Consider the following 20,466-nt stretch of genomic DNA (forward strand, 5'->3'; position numbering starts at 1 on the left):
GCTCACAGAAAATGCTCTTTCAGTAATATCACCCCTTGAAAGTTACAAATAAAGCCTTGATGTTAACTTCTGAAGTTTTGAAAATCTGTAACCCAAAATGTACCATTTGCTGGGTTACTGGACTCTCCTCCCTCCCCCAGCCCAATTAGCCAACATCAGATTGACTTTGAAATGCCAAGACCTTGAAGGAATGAAGAACAACTCAAATACAGTGTCTAAACTCCATCTTTGATTCCATTAAAAAGTTTTAAATCCTAAAAGCATTTAATTAAAAAAAATTAATCCCTGGTTTTTTTTTAAGTCTTCAACAGAAGCACTTACAACCAGTTTAAAAAGCCAAAGTAGAACATTCTCAGAAGTCTGAATACAACAAAACTGCAATGCCCAGAGCATATACAAAGCATGAAATAATCTCTGGATTCTAGGGTTGGGAGGAGCTTGAAAAACTGTTCTGCCCTACTTCATTTTAAAATTAAAAAGTTGCTCCTTATTAAGTCATTTGGTTGACATCTTCAATGCTGCTCTCTAACACCCCACATCACCTTTCAATAAGCTTCTAATACATCCTTCCAGTGGACTTCAAATTTTAGCAGGCATCAGAATCATCCATGTTTCTTGTTTAAAATACATATTCCTGGACCGCATCCACAGACACTCTGATTTAGTAAGTCTGGAGATGACAAAGCAATCTCTATTTTTAAACAAGCATCCTAAGTGACTCTGGGACAGGTAGTCCATGGACCACATTTTAACAAATGTTGCTAGATAATAACACAAATGGGCCATACACTTAATATTTCACCCATCAGTGGCAACATTTGGTCCAACAGTTTGAAAAATTCCAAAGGAAAAAGATGTACTTCGGACAGGGTTGAATAAGAATCTTTTTATAATGACATATTTTTTCAAAAACACCAATAAATGGAGGTGGAGGGGGTGTGAAGATCATCTGTCGTTATGTTGTAGAACCTGAAGACATTCCCTTGGCATTTTGGAAGTGCACTGCAATGGAGTGCAAAAAAGTGGAGGAAATGGTAGGCCACACCATGCTCTTAAAAGCAAAATAAGAAAACTCGGTTTCTAAATAGGTGCTAAATAATGCCATGTAGTATCATGATATTCAAGTCTGATAATACAAATGAGAATTCCTGGGTTTGGCTGCTAATTTCTTTTTCCAAATTCTTTTAGAGTAAGTGTTCTTCCTGGTGATAGAAATGTACATGAATAAAAATAAAATAGAACTTATTTTTATCTCAAGTGACATGAAATGCTTTCTTCTATAAATCACTGGGTTGCTTTTAAAATAAACTATTTGAAGTGGGTTATTCCATTTTTGAATACTTATATTTATATTTATATAAAGTCATATGTCAGTTAAAGCCACACCCCAAACGCTGTAAATTCTAATGGATTTATGAATTGCTTTGTATTAGTGTATTAAGACACATCTTTTAAATAAAACTAATTTTGCTTTTCAATTTTTACATTAACAATTTTAAGTAAAAATTTGTGGCCTTCCTTTTTTTTTTTTTAATTTGTATTTTAAGTAGGCTCCACACCCAAATGGGGCTGGAACCCATGACCCTGAGACCAAGAGTTGCATGCTCCACTGACTGAACCAGCCAGGCACACCTCAGTGGCCTTACTTTTTAACTTTGTTGTTAAAAGGTTAAAATATATCATGGCTTAAACAAAGAAAGTAAATAGAACAAATCGGATTAATTAATTAAAAATCATGAGTAGATCCATTCAGGTATATAAAATCAGACCCTCGGGCCGCCTGGATGGCTCAGTGGGTTAAGCGTCTGACTTGAGCTCAGGTCATGATCTCACAGTTGGTGAGCTTGAGCCCTGCGTCGGGCTCAGAGCCTGAAGTCTGCTTCAGATTCTGTCCCCCTCTCTCTGCCCCTCCCCCGCTCACACTCTCTCTCTCTCTCTCTCTCTCTCTCTCTCTCTCTGTCTCTCTCTCTCTCCCATATATAAATAAACATTAAAAAATTATTTTAAAAATCAAACACTCACATGATTTACAGTCCTCCCTAACTGCCACAGAACTGACACAGACCAAATTCAGGAAGGCCTACCTTCTCCAGGATGGAACTGCCCAGAAAAACCAGAGAGAGAGGCCTGATAGGATATACCTTTCTAAAGATAATGTTTAGTTCTTTCAATCAGCAGCAATCCCAGGAAAGCAGGCCATTGAAGACAGCCGTGATATGTGGCTACCCGGAGCTCATACTGGGAAGGATGGTGCTTATAGACTGAATGTTTGTATCTCCCCAAAATACCTATGTAGAAATCCTACCCCACCTCAGTGTGATAGTATTAGGGGGTGGGGACTTTGGGATATGATTAGATCATAAGGGTGGAGGCCTCATGAATAAAATTAGTGTCTTTATAAAAGAGACCCCAGAGAACTCCCTCACCTCTTCTTTTTTTGAGAGAGAGAGGGAAAGAGAACGTGGGCATGCATGCGTGTGCGTACACACATGCACACACACACAAGCCGGGGAGGAGCAGAGGGACAGGAAAAGAAAGAATCTTAAGCACGCTCCACACCCAGCCCAGAGCCTGACACGAGGCTCAATCTCACAACCAACTATGAGATCACGACGAGCCGAAATCAAGAGTTGGACACTTAACCAACTGAGCCAGCCAGACACCCCTCGCTCACCTCTTCTAGCATGTGAGGACACAGCAAGAAGATGACCATTTATGAACCAGGAATCCAGTCTTCACCAGACATTGAATCTGCTGGAATCGTGATTTCAGACTTCCAGCCTTCAGAACCGTGAGAAATAAATGTCTGTTGTTTATAAGCCACCGGGTCTATGGTATATTGTTATAGCAGCCTGAATGGACTAAGACAGATGGTCATGAATCAATGTCACAATAATCAATAACCTACGAGTCTCCCTCAACTGTAACAAAACAATTTGGTTGTTAGTGGCCCCAGACAGAGCTTCAGGACAATAAGCAGTGGCTGTAAAAGGACAGAAAAAGATTTTTCTTTAATTGCAGACTCAACACATACCCAGTATTATGAAGTTACAAGGACTCTCTGAGAGCTGAGAGCTAGTAAGCCTGAGTGCTACATGTCATTGCCAAATTCACTACTGACACTTACTAGAAGTTCGAGATTGTTAAAACTCAGCCTACTTACTTCGTTTAATAGTTTTAAATAAATAAGAAACATAAGAGAAAATTTCAAATTTTCTTTTGTACAGTACAAATAAATCTTTGGCAAGTACTTGCTTGAAAGTTGCTATCAGACTCATTAGTGTTTAAGAATTTGCATGTTTCCTCCTTCTGGCATGAATCATACTAAAGGTTCCAAGTCAAACTCAGAGTTAAAAATGAGCCTGCCTTCCAGAAAACAACTGGAAAGGGGAGAGGGGAGCCACAATGAAATAATGAAGGATTATAAATAACAACTTCCATTACTGGCAGTCTACTAGGTGCAAGGTTCTGAGAGCCATTTTTTCAATATTCACTATTTCAAATCCCTAAAAAAAACTAACAAAAGAGGTGTTGATACACTATCTTAATAGCAGGAAAAGGATCACAGAAATGAAATAACTTCCTTAAGGAAATAGACCAAGATCTGAACACAAGTCAGTGTAATGACAAAGTCCACACACTTTCCACTATTTCAAGCCCTACCTAGTCTCCTACTGAGAGACGTAAAATACTTAATAACATCATCATCATCATATTAAAATATGTATGTGTGTACAAACTGATATACTTGTGTTTTTGTGTTTATGTATAAAAACAAAGATAAAGATACCGAGTGTAAGTGAGAAAAAGCCAAGAAAAGGAAATGCACGCATATATATATATATATATATACACACACACATGAATTGTGAGATGATTACCACATTCAAGTTAACTGACACATCCAATACTTCACATAGTTATCTTTTTTTTTTTTTTTTTTTTTTGGTGGTGGTGTGAGCACTTGAGATCTACTCTCTTGGCAAATTTCAGGTATACAGTACAGTATTGTAAGCTATGTCCCTGTGCCCAGAACTATATTCTAGATTCCCACATCTTGTTCATCTTATAACTGGAAGTTTTCATTTTGTAGAATTTACATAGGCTTGATTAGTGTAGCTATGTAGAAATTTGTGCTTAGGGCCACAATTTGAAACGTGTTTGGTTAACATTGTTGGTATGAGCAATAAAACAACCAATGTCTTCCAATTCATGTCCATGTACAGGTAGATAATTACATGCTTGGGGAGGCAGGAACCATGGACTATTTGGTTGACTCTATTAAATATTAAGGAAGGAATTAGAGCGATCCAAGTAAAAGAAAAAAAAAAAAGGAGCAATTTTCCCAATACCCCTGGTCCTCGTTCTGCCCTAGATGAAATTCAATATTCTAGCCATGTGACTGCCAGAAAATCACTCCACCTCTCTGGGGTCCTGTTTCCTCATCTATAAAATAAAATTAATTAATAAGAATCTACCTCTCCTTGAAAAAGGATAAGGGCACGTTAAGAGGACACAAGAGCCAACCTGAAGGAACCCCAACAGCTAAAGTTGGAACAGTTTGAACAACAAAACAAAAATGACAGTATTGGGTTATAAACCATAGAATAAAATAAATATTCCTGAGTTCATGCTGATATAAATAAATAATTGAATACATAAATGGGAAAGGGACAGTAGAACAGCTCTTCCTTATAAGAGAATCCCAATTAGTAAATACAGAAAGAGTGAGGGAAATACATAATCACCATTAGCAAAATATCACAGTATAAAGTACTCCAGGCAACCTTTACTGAAAGATGCTAAAATCTGTGGGTGAAAGTTTGAGGAAAAACAGGATATTAGCATAGTCTCAAAATATTTTTCCCAAGATACTTACCCATTACAAAAAAAGAAAATAGTAACACCGTAGTGGAGAAATCCAGCAGACACAACTTCAATCAGTCAAAGTTAACAACACCAGTAATAAGCTGCACTAGCATCATGTTCCCTCTTAATATGATGTAGTGAGAAGGACATCACATCACTTGTGTGCTTCCTCAGAATATAGAACCTCAATCTAATCACAAGGAAACATCAGGCAAATCCAAACTGAGAGGCCTTCTACAAAATAAGTTACCAGTAGTCATCAAAAGTATCAAGGTCATAGAAAACAAGGCTGGAAAAGGGAACTGTCACCGACAAGAAAGGAATAGGGAGATGCAACAATTATACACAATGCAGGATCCTAGATTGGGCCCTGGAACAGACAAAGACAGTAGGAATAAAACTGGTAAAATATTAATACCCTGGTTTTGATTATTATACAATGGGTATATAAGTTGTTAACATTAGGAAATGCAAACACATTATAATTAAAAGTGAAGTATTAGGTTCTTAAATCATGGCCCATGCTTTTCTACTTCTTAGCTTTTTATCACATTATTCCCTTTAACTAAAATGTCCTTGCCCCATCTCCCTTGACCAAATCCTTTCCATACTTCAAGTTCAAATACAATGCCAGCTCCTCCATGGTTTCCATAGTCCATTTCTCTCTAGTCTTAACTTGCACAGGACTTTAACCACCTCCTTCCCTCAACACTTACCATATCTAGCTTGTACTTTTGCTTATGATAGAAATGATTTGTTTATTCTACCAGACGGGTTCATTAAAGAAATATTATATTATCTCTGTTGCCCCACACTCTCTAGAATTATATCTGACACAGATTTGGGGCTCAATAATGGCTTTTGGAAAGACTCCTGACTATCATTGCCTTGGTGAATTTCAAACTGTTAAGGAACCAATAAATAATCTAGAATGCCAATTTATTCACATGCAGTGAGAGCTACAGCTGCCAAGACAACAGGGAGCTCATGTCAGTTTAGCCAGCAGATTTTTTCCTGTTAGAAGAGGCATATGTGGAGAGCTGAATTATAATCAGAAGTTGCACACGGAGCAAGGAGAACAGGCCAGGTAATTATCATAGCACCTAATGAGGTGGCCTGAGCATAAAACCTAACCCACCACCAGAGCCAGAATTCCCCGTTCTCCAGCCCAGGCCTCATCTTTGCTCAGTGCTCCATACACACTGACCAAGTTTTCCTTTATGGCTCCATTTTTCTGCTTCCACACTAACCATTCAACTTTTTTATGCAGCTCTCAGCCCTGGCTACACATTAGAATCACCTGGAGAGCATTCAAAACTCCTGATGTCCAGATAAAAATCCAGATCAATTAAATCAAACTTTCTGGAGATGGGCCTCAGGTCTTGTGATTTTTGAAATCTCCTCATGATTCTAATGTACAGCCAAGGTTGAGCACTACCATTACACTAAGATAGTTTCTGTTTAGTTATGTTAATATCACTAAGCAGAAAATAGGCGTGCCTGGGTGGCTCAGTCGGTTAAGCGTCCGACTTTGGCTCAGGTCATGATCTCACGGGTTCGTGAGTTTAAGCCCCACGTTGGGCTGTTGACAGCATGGAACGTGAAGCCTGCTTCAGATTCTGTGTCTCCCTCTCTCTCTCTGCCCCTCCCTGCTCTCTCTCTCCCTCAAAAATAAACAAACGTTAAAAAAATAAATCAATAAAAACAAAATTTAAAAAATATCACTAAGCAGAAAATGGACAAGTCCAACCTTTCCTGCTTTCAGCTGATAGCATTACGGTCTCTCTCTGCTGAAGATACATGGGCTATACTCACCTATACTCTACTGCATCTCCTAAGTTAACGCCCAGGTTTCTGGGGATGCCTTGTCCTCACCCAGGTGGGTAGGTAGTACCTCACAGCCCTCCAGTGCAGTACATTGTTAGGTGTGCCAGCAAAATAAGGTAGGACAAAATGCTTTTGACATATGTAACAGGTAGAAGGATCCAATACTTTATCTTTTACCATTAGTCTTTGACAGAAATGAGGTGGGAGGCAGCTTCAAGCAAGTAATAAAGAATTCGTCAGAAAAAAAAAATTTCTGATTGCTAATTGCTTTGTGGCTCACTACGTGGGTCCCTGATATGATACAAAAATTAATCAGAAAAAGATCATTCCCACACATCTAAAGTCTGAGACGGTTCATACCATGCATAATGTACTGAGTGCCAGGAGACATATAATGCTATGTGGTGGGGGTGGGGAGGGATTTCCATCAGGAGATTATTGAAGTCTTTGTAGAGGAGGTACCATTTCTGCTGGGCCTAAGAGGATGAGTAGGATTCGAAGATGTGGGGCTATGAGAAAGGACACTCTGAAAGGAATGGCCCAAGCACAGAAGAAGAGGTGTGAAACTGTGCAGGACACACAGGAAATGGCAAGTAGTTCCATTTAACACTGGGTGGTGGGGGTGGGGGCGGGGGAGAAGAGAAGACGTCAATATTTGAAATACTCTTCCATTTTGGCAGTTTTGGAACTATTCCCCATCAAAGATTTAGTTAGATCTTGACAAGAAGTTGTGAGAGTTCAGTTGTTTGCTTTTGACGCTCTTATCTGATGTTATGTGCCCAAAGGGTTGAGTGGTAGATCCAGCAGTCTCACAAATGCATTTATATATTTGGATCTTGCAAGGTCCCAAATTATATTACAAAAGAGCAAACTTGGAGAGAAAAAAGACCAACTATTTCAATGGTGATAGCAATTTTCTATGAGGTACAAGTTTAGCCATCTGCTATTTCCAGCATGATTTTACCTCAATAAAGAGAGGATAATGCCAGAGTTGTGCGAGTTAAGAGCAAATGTGGGTCTGATAATGAGAAATATCTCTGTTAACAACAAGAACCAGCGATCCGCAAACGTCATTCCTTAGAAGTCAGATAAGTGACCGTCTGACAGCTCAGCAGCCTGGAGCCCAGGAAGACCCCTCAGTGGTTCCCCTGCCTGCCTGTGGCTGTCACCATGGAAACGCCCCTCCCGGGAGAGTAGCTCAACCCTTGGAAACCACCAGCATTTAAAAATTAACGCAGATGATCCTGGACTGGATCCTGCGAGAGAAAAAAACATACAGAAATATCCTTTCCAAGGACGTAATTGGGACAAATGGGCTAAATTTGAAGATGGAGTGTGGATGGGCCTCACCTGGTGGGCTTGTCAAAACACAGATTGCCAGACCGCACCTCCAGAATTTCTGATTCAGTACGGCTGGGGTGGAGTGCCCAAGTAATAATGATGCTGCTGGCCTGGGATCACATTTTGACATCCAATGGATTACGTACTAACATTGTATCAATGTTAATTTTCTAATTTTGATCATTGTATCAGGGCTATAAAAGACACTGTCCTTGGCCTTAGGAAATATAGTAGTATTTAGAACAAAGAGGCATTGTGTCTGCAACTCCCTCTCAAATGGTTCAGAAAAGATAGATGGATAGATGATAGATAGATAGATAGATAGATAGATAGATAGATAGACAGACAGATAGATGAATAAATAGAATGATAAAGCAATTGGCAAATCTGGATAAACAGTATATGGGAGTTCATGTGTTATTCTTATAACTTTTCTGGTAGCTTAAAGTTACATTAAAGTTAAAAAAATTTAAAAATAAGGCAGGGAAAGAAAGTTATAGCTTATCACCTAGACGTGTCCAATATGGTAGCCAGTAGCCATATTTTGTTATTTAATTTAAATATATTAAAATTAAATAAAATTTAACATCTGGTTCCTCAATCACACTAGCCACACTTGGTCAAGGGCTGAAAAGTCATGTGTGACTCCTGACTATTGCATTGGAGAGCACAAATATGGAACATTTCCATTATCACAGAAAGCTCTATTGCACAGGAATGACTACAGTGAAAAATATTGTTAAGACCAGGAAAGAATCTTTGGAAAATCCAGTGTGCTAAAAGCAGCAGTAGAGCTACCTCTATGGTCACAAGCAGTTGATTAACTGGAGGGCTAAAGGAAGAAAAATGATTAAACTGTAGCAGACAGATCATATTGTAGCTATATATGGAAATACCTGCAGTTTTGCATGGATTCATGACATACATGTCCGAGTAGCTGGTCGTTATCACTGCTCTGCACAACTCATCATTTTACTTTTCTTAATAGTCCACTGATGAAGGAGAAGCGGACATCCAAACTCCCTGTTTCTCTCCCCGCCCCTTCTTTTCCCTTACTTTCCTCCAAGCAGAAGAGTAGATGAGGAAACACCTGGCAAAGCTGAGCCGAAGAGGCTGACCTGCAGGGAAATAGCTGACACTTGGAATATCTCAAACTTGCAGATATTTAAATTGGGCTTTTGACTTATATTGGTTAATATACACCAGCTGATGTGTAAAGCAGAAAAGGTTGACTTTTGTTGCTATCCCTACTCCTTCCAAGCTTCATCTCCTCTTGCCTTTTCTTTTCTGCTTCTCAAACACATGGCACCCTCTGGCTGTCCAAAGTTTCTGACCCAAACAGACCTGTCTTCCATTCTAAGGAGCATCTTCTTTCTCCCCAGCATCTTTTCATTCAGGCCCCAGCAACACCCAGGTGATGAACTGGCTAAATTCACTCTAAAGTATAAATAGCACCAAATTCTCCCAAAGTGCATTTGCCTAAGACTAGCTCCCAGAATGTTCTGGAAGATACTTTCTGAGCAAGGTCATCTTTACGTACTCTCTGCCTGACCCCGCCCTTATAACTCCCCTCTACCTAGCCTCTCAGGAACAAACATACAGATTCATATTGTAGATACACCTTGGCACTTTCCCCCTCTGGTACCTTTCCAAGCAGCTTCATATTTGGTTGGGGCTCAGTAAAATGCACAGCTATTACTTGCAGAGAACATGGAGTGGCAGGGAAAATTGAAAATATCTGAAGCCATTAATCACAAATTTATAAGTATGAAGAAATATTTCCATGAGGAAAATGGGCCATATTTCCATTTCCAAATTTCCATGGAGGAAAATGAGGAATAAGCCTAGAACCCAAAACTCAAGAGATGGACCTCTGCTCCATGCAGGACTCCATTATAGCATTTAAGTGGTATGTCCAATGGACCCACTGTAGAAGGTTTGGATGACATTCTCCCTAAAATACATCCCCAAGAAGCATTCTTCTGCAGCAAATACTCCTTCATTGGAAGTGAGTTTGTCAATTACCTAAAGATTATAATTCTCAGTTGCAAGACGCGATATCCCGGGTCTTTATAGTCCAGCTTGAGGGGTTCTTTTCTTTTCAGTTTTTATTTAAAATTCCACTTAGTTAACATCACAGTGTAATATTAGTTTCAGGTATACAATATAGTGATTCAACGCTTCCATACAACACCAGGTGCTCATCACAACATCCTTAATCCCCATCACCTATTTAACCCATCCCCCCACCCACCGGCTAGTGATTTGATAATTGAATTTATGAGATGTCCCTTTACAGAGTGCCATTTACCATGAAACAGATTTTTATTGAGAATTCCAAAAGAGGAGAGTCTCACCTCACAGTACTCGGTGATAATGCAGAAATTATCTTGCTCCACAAAGCTTGCGTGGAACTTGACAATGGCTGGGTGGTCCAGCTTGGAAAGGAGCTGGGCCTCCAAATTGGCCTGCACAGTCTCATTTGGATTGAGTTCTCCCACAGAGATTTCCTTCAGTACTTTTCTGCAGCCAAAAACAAAAACAAAAAAACAAACAATATTTAAGTACATTTAGATTTAAAAAAATAATTTATATGAACAAATGGTTCAGGGCCACCTAGTTAATGCCCAGGCTACGACCCAATCATAGGTCTGGTATTGGCTGTTATGACACTGAGTCTCCTAGTGGTCCCTGGGCCTGCTTGCCTAGCCCGGTCACTGACACACCTGTGGCACTACAGTTTTGATCAAACTGGGCAGAGACTGAGCTAATCTTAAGCAACATTGCTGAGGTGGCTCTTCCTTGGTCTCTATATGTCTCAGTTTCTCTTTGTCTTTCACATGGTGTCTCTGCTTCCATCTGTCTCTGTGTATGTTTTATCTCTCACCTTATCTGTTTTCCTCAGCTTTTCTATTTCTCTCTCTTCCTATCTTGGTATCTATCTCTGTCTCTCTTTGTCTCTTTCTCTCTCTCACTTATATATATCTGTCACTCTGTCTCTCTGTGTCTTTCTTTGTCTTTCTCTGCCTCTTATACACACACACACACACACACACACACACACACACACACAAACACACATGCTTCTATCTCAGCTCTAAAATTTTCCAAATCTATCAACTTAATATCAATGGGGCCATTATCTATTTCCTTTCTTTTTCAAACTATTCTTGGCATAGCATACTTTATTGCTATTAGTGTTTAAGAGAAAAAAAAATCTAAAAACATTGATAGAGGTATTTAGGGTCTCAAGCATGTATAAATGGAACAAGAGCTCATTAAATCTCCAAATTATTAATTTTAAACTGTGATAATTCAATGAGGAGTGGACCAAAACACTATCTCTTCCCATCTAAGAAAAAAATAGTCTGATGAACAAACCAATTACGGTACCGAGTATAAACTAGATTGCCAGGGAAAAGCACTTTAGAGCACCAATTACATGTGAGACAGATTCTGCTGATTATAAGTAAACGTTGGCTATTCATTAAGGCAAGTTCTGCAAAACCCATGCTAGAAAACATTTCACAAAGATAGTCTTTAAGAGTTACAGCCTATGCATATTAATGAAAATGTATTTATAGTAGAAACAGTCTTAATTAAAGGCCCTTCAACCAACTCATAGATTAAGCAGAGCTCTCCAGCCCTTTCTAACAGATGCTGACAGCAGCTTTTGCCACAAGTAATGCCTGTGCCCAGCAGGTGCCCAGGAGGTGCTCTCTGGCACACCCGTTAACTCCTGCCCTTCCAGGTAAGATGTGTGCTTACCGAGTCATTGTGTTTACTCCCAAACTTGTTACGCCAGTTGTGCTCACTACTGTAAATTTGTGACTTAAATATGACAAACTGATGAAGGATGAGTATGAGTGTTATCTTTGTGAGGAAAACTAAGTCAAACGCTTACCGAAAAACTTGACAGTGACAAGTTACAAAAAAGAATTGCGGTTAAATAAGTAATTGACAAGATAGCGCTAAAAAGTTGGTTTAAAAATGTAAAAATCAAGTATTCTGAATTCATGCTGCTAAATTTTCATTCCGTTTTAAAGAAGGTAAACCTGGAAAACTTAACATACTATGGATGTAGTTTATGCAAAAAAAAAAAACAAAAAAACGATGAAGGGACCTCTAATCAGAAAACATTAGATATTGGCTGTGCATCAAAAAATTGGAGAAACTGTGCAATAATATGTTTTACATTGATGTAAATATTTTCATTATGTCATTGCATTTAAAAATTGTTTCCTCTGTTTACCCAAGTACCAGCCCCAATCACAATGGATAGGAGAGCTCCTATCATTCTTAAAAATGTGATTATACTATACATTTTTTCATTGATTCAAATAAGACTCCCCCCTAGTTGTTTCACTGTGGAAGACATTTCCTCAGGCAATACCAGAGACAGAGCCTGTTTCTTCGCTCAGATGCAGGGCCTAGAAGCTTTAATACTGCAGTCAGCACTGTCTTGTGCAGTTTTTGCCTCTCCTATTCCTCAGTGGCAAACATTTCATAAAAATTCTAGGTTGGACAATCTGTCCTAAAAGCTGAGACACTACGTAGGAAAACTTAGAAAGTGTCCTTATCTTACTGATCCGTATCGCGTGTTGGGTGACATTTGGCTTTTTTTCTTGACCAATAAAAGCTTGTTGTTAAGTTTCCATTCTCCAAAATCTGATTCATCAGGAGAATCTTCTATTTCAAGATGGCCATTATTGGGAAATCAGTTTTCCTAAAACTTGAATCATTTATAACATTTTATTCATTTTAAATGTTTCTCATGGTCTTCCCATTGTGAACCCCTAAAAGACAACCCCAGCAAGCACTGGCTGCATTAGATAGGAGGGCCCTAAACAGGGGCCTCACAGGCTCTGCTTTGCCATTTACAGGTGTCTTTAACTAGGACTGCAATTTAGAAAGTTGGAACATTTGGTTCCCTTCCCCTAATGGAGCTTTCCCTTTGGTGTTGTTAGGTAATGAACACCGTCTCAGGCCCCTACTTGATAATGAAGTGATTCTAGAGAAATGCTTGCATGGGACCATTTTCTATAAGAAGACCAGTTCCATCAAGAATTTGGTTAAAAATGACCTCATGTTATTAAGAGTGGCATCCAGACTGTTAGTAAAAGGAGCTTGAAATGACATCCATAGTTATGTTTTTCTGTAACTTCTGAAGATTACCACGCAGCTAGCAAAGCTCAATGACATCTTCATAGTGCCTTTCCAGTAATTTACTGTGCCCAGCTAATATGCAGTTGTAAAAGTCACAGTGGTTAAGCATGACAACATAAAGCCTTACACAAACTTGCAATATTCTCTTGCTGTGAAGGAACAAATGCTATAAAAAGCTTAAATATACTTATTTTTCCTCATAAACACCAACTATTGTGCAACAGAGCTTGAGATTTTACATATAGTTAACCTGAGTCCTGTCTGGCAGCCTGATGATAAAGCATAAAATCTCATTTGCCCACAGCTTAGCAGACGAAGGTAGGGCTATTAAGACAGGTGGTATCTAATACAATCATCTCTAGCTGACGCAGAGACATTCTACCTTCCTTAACTAAAATCATGTCACTGAACCAACAGAGGAAACTCTCATTACCTATCACAAAATATGAGATCAATATCAGTCGAAGGCAGCATGGAAACATACCAAAACAAGGACAGCTTGTCACCTGCTCGGTGACTCTCAGCCTGTCACCCACTCCTAAATAACATGACAGATATTTATTTTATCAGAACTTCAACTGTTTGGGAGAAACTTTATGACAGCAGCAAAACGCAACACAACACAACAAAAAAAACCTACACACACAAGCATCCCTGCAGACCCACTTAACTTACAAACTTTCTGTTCTTTTTCCCAAGTGGCATGCTTCTTTCTTTCTAGAATCAGTAACAAACTGACAAACTTTGGAGGGTGACTTTGGAAATCCCTGGCTTTTAATTTTCCACAGGAGAGACCAAGGCTAGAGAAAAGATCTGAAGGAATATGTGGCCAGTGGGTGAGTGTCCTCTCCACCTCCAGGTGAGAAAGAGACCTCTGGACCAGATGAAGGGAAGGCAAGAAAGTTAGGTGTATCTGAGCCCTTGAAAACAGTTCATGTCCCCTAGGCCAGGTCCAGAGAGGAGAGTAGGAACAGGACTCCAAGATGGGTAGGAGAACATGAGAACAGAAGAACTGTGCTCTCTTTCCAAAGCAGGGCATAGAAAAAATAGCAGCACCCTCTCATTTTCTGGTGTCCAGCTAGGGGTAGGAGTGAAAAAAAAAAGGTCCTGAAGGGGCAAGGAAGCTGATGAGCCCAAGAGAGTTCTAGAATCCCCTATGTCCCAGTGAGGCATGAGGAGCAGTGGGATAAGGTCCCATGTAGCCACAACCATCTTGGTGAGGGCTAGTCAGCTAGTGGGTGTGGAAAGCTTTGCAGTTAGTCTGGAAAAAACTAGCTATGTCCCTTCCCTTGTGATTTAAGCATTAACAGTCATGCATTGCATGCATGTTGTAAGCACCTACTACGTGTCTACAGTGTAGCAGGCACTGGAGATTCATAGGCCCTGCCCTTGTATCTACCGGGAAAGACAAATATTAAACAAAAAGATAAATGTACGTCAATGTGCAAAAATACATATATTTTCAAAAACTTCATATCGAGATGAGTGCTGTGAAGTTGGAGTAAATAACATTTGAGGCTCTCCTCATTTAAGATGTTATGACGCTTTGGGGCGCCTGGGTGGCTCAGTCGGTTGGGAGTCCGACTCTTGATTTTGGCTCAGGTCATGATCTCACGGTTCGCGGGATGGAACCCCATACTGGGCTCTGTGCTGACAGCAAAAATAAAAATAAATAAACGTTAAAAAATATTTTTGCGTATTTCCTTCCCATCTTTTTGCTACAGTTTTTTTTTTAAACAGTAGAGGGCAAACCTTTTGCACAATTTGCCTGCTGTTATTTTCACATGACATTATTACAGCAGAAACCTGTCATTTGAGGCTGCCCCACTAGATCCCTGGACTGTGGGTCCTGCCTTCCCCAGATAGATAAAAACACACAAAAACCGACGAACAAAAAAACTCCACATCTCCCATCTCGCTTGAGCTGGGGCACCCAAGGTGTGACCTAGGTTCTACCAATCAGCTGCACTCACCCGAGACTTTGCTTTGGGTGTGAGCTGAGTGAAGAAACAGGGTGGGCACAGGGCCACCCTTTCATTAACATAGGTGGCATAATAAATGGCGTGGCCCTGGTGGAAGTGGCAGCAAGCCACTTCAGTGGCATGGTTCTGGCTGATGTTCCTGGAAATTTAGCCTTTAACCTGCTCCCCAGCCCTCCTGCTGCTGATGTGAGCTATCTGTGTTCTGGAACAAATCCCCTTCTGCTCAAACCACATAAGGAGGCTGCACTTATCTGTACTGGGAGCCCTGACCAATGCAATAGGCATGTTCAGGTGTTACCACAAATCACTGTAAACACTTTGGGGTAATGAAAATGGAATCTCCAAAACTCTAGTTCTCTTAGGCTAATTTTTATTTATTAATTCAAGTCTTAAAATGTAGCATCCTCTAAGGAATTTAAGGCCACAGTGTTGCTTACTTTTCTATGGGTAGAAATGTCATGAGAGTACAAAACATCCTTTTTAAAGTTATTTCATACTTTTTAATATAATATATACATTTAAAATGTAAAGGGACATAAGAGAATATAATGGCAGAGAGTGATATTGGTTCAATACAGTGGTACACTGATTAAAAAATGGAAATACCAAGTACTGAAGTTACTAAAGGAGTACCTGGAAAAAAAACTTACAGAAGTTCGTGGAGAGTATACTACAGATGGAATTTTATTTTATTTGTTGTTTATTCTTCTCTCAGCAACTAAAAACAAAAAAACATATTTTAATGTCTGTGTCCAGAGAAAAGGACAAAATAATTTTATAGGTCACCATCATATGCCATAATCTATGAGCTGCTTTTGTTTCTAACCAGTAAATTCCTGATCCCAGCTCTTTGGGGGCTAGAATTCTCTGACTCACCTGGTCTTTTCCTCTCCACTCCTGATCACCAGCATGTAGCAGAGTTTTGGGGGCTCAAACAGCATCATGATACAGTGCAGGTGCCCATTGCAGACATCTATACTGAGAAGGAGAGCCCAATTTCAGACTCCATACAAGGCCCCAAGCAGCCACTCCCAAATACCTTAAGATAGGAAATTATGTACTTCTGTTACATGACCAGCTACTTACTTATTGCCTTCTGTATGTCAAACACTATACCATGTGCTGGGGATACAAAGATGAGAAAGAGAAACCTCTTGACCTTCAAGAGAGCTCAGTCCCATGAGAGAGGCCAAGAACTATAAAAATAGTTGAACAACATCATGATAAATGCTATAATAGAGTTGGGTGTAGGGTGGGGATCCTTAGTTGTTCTTTGAGGAGAAAAGAAAAGGCAAAACCTATAGATTAGCATCCCAGGATATTCACTTTTGCACATGCAAACTACTTTGTACTATGTGGAATTTTTCTCTAGCTGGATCCCAAGGAGCAAAAGAAATGAATTTATCATTCTTTACTATTTGCCCTGTAAAAATCGATACCCAGTAGAGGAATGTCTGTATTTGAATTATTTGAATAGTTTATGAAAGTTAATAAGCCTGTGAGTTTTTTATAAAGAAAACTACTTACAAAAACTAGGCAAGAATTTCTATATCTATATACCATTCTTTAGATACACACACCCACACAAACACACAACCAGAGTATACATTATGCAATGTGGAATGAATAGGTACTTTTTAAAAGACCTATAAAACTAGCAGACTCACAAACCACTCTTTTCTTCCTTCCTCCTCACCCATCTATGTATCCTCAGTTTTTATCCAAATATGTTTTATATAACAAGATTTTAAAAATAAATGTGAGGAACCATTAAACCACGCTCTGCTCTAGAGGATTCTCTTAGTTTGGGGTCCCCAAGAAGCAAACCTTGAGACACAGGTTTGTGTGCAAGTATAGTCATTTAAGCAGTGAGAGAGAGTGGGGAGAGAAGCTGATCAGGGGCATTACCAAGCTAGTCACCGCTGTAGCAACTGGAGCTTAGTTCTGTGAAGGAACGCTTGGAAGCCAGTGTAGGCACCTCTGAGTCCCGTGACTGAGGTGCAGGGACCAACTCCCTTCATTCTCTGGTTAAGGCTGCTCCCTGGGAGTATTAACTCCCCCACTCTCCCACCATGCCAGAGCACGGGGCCCTACTGGCCAGAGAGAGGCCTGTGCTAGCAGTTGAAGGCTGGACCCATGCACAGGAAACACTAATTGCCCAGGTGATATAGGTAGGGCACCAACACTGTCTTCCACAGGGATAAAAATAAAGTTCCTCCAAAATGGAAAATCTGGTCGATTTTATCTATATCCTGAAAATGGCTAAGATATAGTGATTCCTAGAAAAAGTAAAGTGTCTTTATAGGGAATAATGAAACCAAAAATCACTTATAACCTATAGGTGAATTCCATACCCTAGACTTTTCAAGACCGATTTAGTTTACAAACACATGAGCAGTGTATAGGAGTATTGCACACAGATAACAAGCAAAGAATAAATAATTAACAATAACTAATACTACAGATAATAAACAAAGAATAAATAAGAGTAGAATTATTTCAGACATTTTAGTTTGGCAAATAAGCTATCCTGGCTCCTGTCTAGATTATATTATCATTTGTGGTGACAACTTCTATGCAGTGTTTCAAGGCTGGTACCATAACATTATGCAAGTTGCCATTTATTTTTAAGGAACTGAAGAGAGTAATCAGAGATTTCAGGAGTAGGAGGTTTGGAGACAAATATGGCCCAAATAAAAAATTTCTAATAATTATGTGAATTCAATGACTTTCCACATCTGTATAAATTTTGAAAAGTAGAAGTGGTTTGAGCACGTTTCAAGGCTGGAAACAGCACTGGTGCTCACTGTAAGAGCTCTGCAGAGAATCTCTGGTGTCAGTGCAGGAATAGAACTGGCAGGCACCTGGTGGCTCAGTCGGTTAAGCATCTGACCCTTGATCTTGGCTCAGGTCATGATCTCACAGTTTGTGAAATTGAGCCCTGCCTTGGGCTCTGTGCTGACAGCACAGAACTGTTTGGGGTTCTCTCTCTCTCTCTCTCTCTCTCTCTCAAAATAAATAAAGAAATAAACTTTAAAAAATAAAGAACAGAACTGGCTTCAGGATATGCCATATCCAGTTCTTTTCCAGAGGACTCCTTGGAGGTTATTTGGAGAAGATATAACATGTCTAACTGCTCTGTTGTGAAAAGCCCTTCACCCAGGGGTTTTTCAATTCTCTTGAGCAAAGAGCCTTAAGCCGAGCCAAGAAATCCATCAGTGAGTATTAATTAATCAGATAGTTACAAAAGCCAGCATTTGTTTTGGCCCTATTGAGAAAGCCTGTGTAGTTTGCACTCACTACAGTGGATCTATTCCGCCCCCTCCCCACCTCCATTTCTAAACCACAGCCTCCATAAAAGCTGCTGGGACTGTCTCATGAAAAGCTTCATTGGGAACAAACTGCCCTTTGCTCTCCTTTTAGCTAAAAAAATGAGTGGATTCCCTTCATGGTGAACAGCTTTCTGGAGCTTCTTTAGAGGAGACTCTAAAAGTTCTCCTTACAACCTGGGATGTATTAGAATCAACTCTAATTTCCCCCTCAAAACCAGTTATGGCTCTTTTCCCCTTTGCTTCTCCCTATACCTCAACACAAGTGGTCAGGCCATTCTATTTTTCTTATTTATACAGATGAGCCAAGTCACTGAATATTACATCTTGATTATTTTAAGAGACACTGACTGTCTACCCATCTCCCCACAACTCCACCATCATATGATCTAAAGAGGAGGACCCTCTCCCAGCCCCTGGGATGAATCATAATTCACCTAAGTCTATCATGTAATCCTATTCCCCTTACCAGTGATTAGTTTTGGCGTGATGTAATTCTGGCCTAGAAGGTATGAGAAGTCTTTGGGGTTTTCTGGGAAAGATGTTCCTTGGTGATAAAAAGAGAAGCGTGGGAGGAAACTCTCCTTTAATCTGCCTCTGCATGTCATCATCTCCATGTGACTCCTTGAACTTTGGCAGCCAGCTGGGGTCATGAAGGAAGCCACCCCAAGATGACAGGCTGAATGATAGGAAACAGTAGGCACCAAGGGCCTTCATGATATTATGAGCTGCTAATTTCATCAACCCTGGAACTTTCCTCTCTTTCTAGAGTTCTTGTTAGTGAGATGCCTTTCTTTTTCTTTTTAATATGAAATTTATTGTCAAATTGGTTTTTATACAACGCCCAGTACTCATCCCAGCAGGTGCCTTCCTCAATGCCCATCACCCACTTTCCCCTCCCTCCCACCCCCCATCAACCCTCAGTTTATTCTCAGTTTTGCCTCCTTCCCTCTCTAACTTTTTTTTCCCCCTTCCCCTCCCAAATGGTCTTCTGTTAAGTTTCTCAGGATCCACATAAGAGTGAAAACATATGGTATCTGTCTTTCTCTGTATGGCTTATTTCACTTAGCATAACACTCTCCAGTTCCATCCATGTTGCTACAAAAGACCATATTTCATTCTTTCTCATTGCCAAGTAGTATTCCATTGTGTATATAAACCACAATTTCTTTCTTTCTTTCTTTCTTTCTTTCTTTCTTTCTTTCTTTCTTTTTTTTTTTATCATTCAGGGCATATTTATTCCAAGTGAATAAAAGGCAGATGACTTGAATCAACAGCAAAATAGTCACAAAATTAAATGCAAGGAATGACATCATAAACCACAATTTCTTTATCCATTCATCAGTTGATGGACATTTAGGCTCTTTCCATAATTTGGCTATTGTTTTTTTTTAAGGCTTTATTGCAATTTATTTTTTTTTCAATATATGAAGTTTATTGTCAAATTGGTTTCCATACAACACCCAGTGCTCATCCCAAAAGGTGCCTTCCTCAATACCCATCACCCATCCTCCCCTCCCTCCCACCCCCCATCAATCCTCAGTTTGTTCTCAGTTTTTAAGAGTCTCGTATGCTTTGGCTCTCTTCCACTCTAGCCTCTTTTTTTTTTTTCTTCCCCTCCCCCATGGGTTTCTGTTAAGTTTCTCAGGATCCACATAAGAGTGAAACCATATGGTATCTGTCTTTCTCTGTATGGCTTATTTCACTTAGCGTAACACTCTCCAGTTCCATCCATGTTGCTACAAAGGGCCATATTTCATTCTTTCTCATTGCATAATTTGGCTATTGTTGAAAGTGCTGCTATAAACATTGGGGTACAAGTGCCCCTATGCATCAGCACTCCTGTATCCCTTGGGTAAACTCCTAGCAGTGCTATTGCTGGGTCATAGGGTAGATCTATTTTTAATTTTTTGAGGAACCTTCACACTGTTTTCCAGAGTCTTTCTTATTAT

General features: G+C 39.7%; 1 protein-coding gene across 6 annotated transcripts in view; it reads right to left on the reverse strand.

Annotated features, from left to right (window-relative positions):
• Nucleotides 1-20,466, reverse strand: part of NEK11 (NIMA related kinase 11) — a 278,066-nt gene that overhangs the window by 221,385 nt on the left and 36,215 nt on the right. For 4 of the 6 annotated variants that reach the window (XM_078432346.2, XM_078432347.2, XM_081790131.1 and 1 more), the window contains one exon: nucleotides 10,395-10,560. In XM_078432346.2, coding sequence (XP_078288472.1) covers nucleotides 10,395-10,560 — 166 coding nt within the window. Of the gene's footprint in view, nucleotides 1-4,352; nucleotides 4,426-10,394; nucleotides 10,561-15,835; nucleotides 15,904-16,061; nucleotides 16,172-20,466 lie in introns of those variants that run through there. The other 2 variants (XM_081790132.1, XM_078432349.2) reach the window with 2 other exon arrangements.

This window comes from Panthera onca, chromosome C2, assembly GCF_046562875.1.
Source record: "Panthera onca isolate mPanOnc1 chromosome C2, mPanOnc1 haplotype 2, whole genome shotgun sequence".
Classification (NCBI taxonomy): Eukaryota; Metazoa; Chordata; class Mammalia; order Carnivora; family Felidae; genus Panthera; species Panthera onca.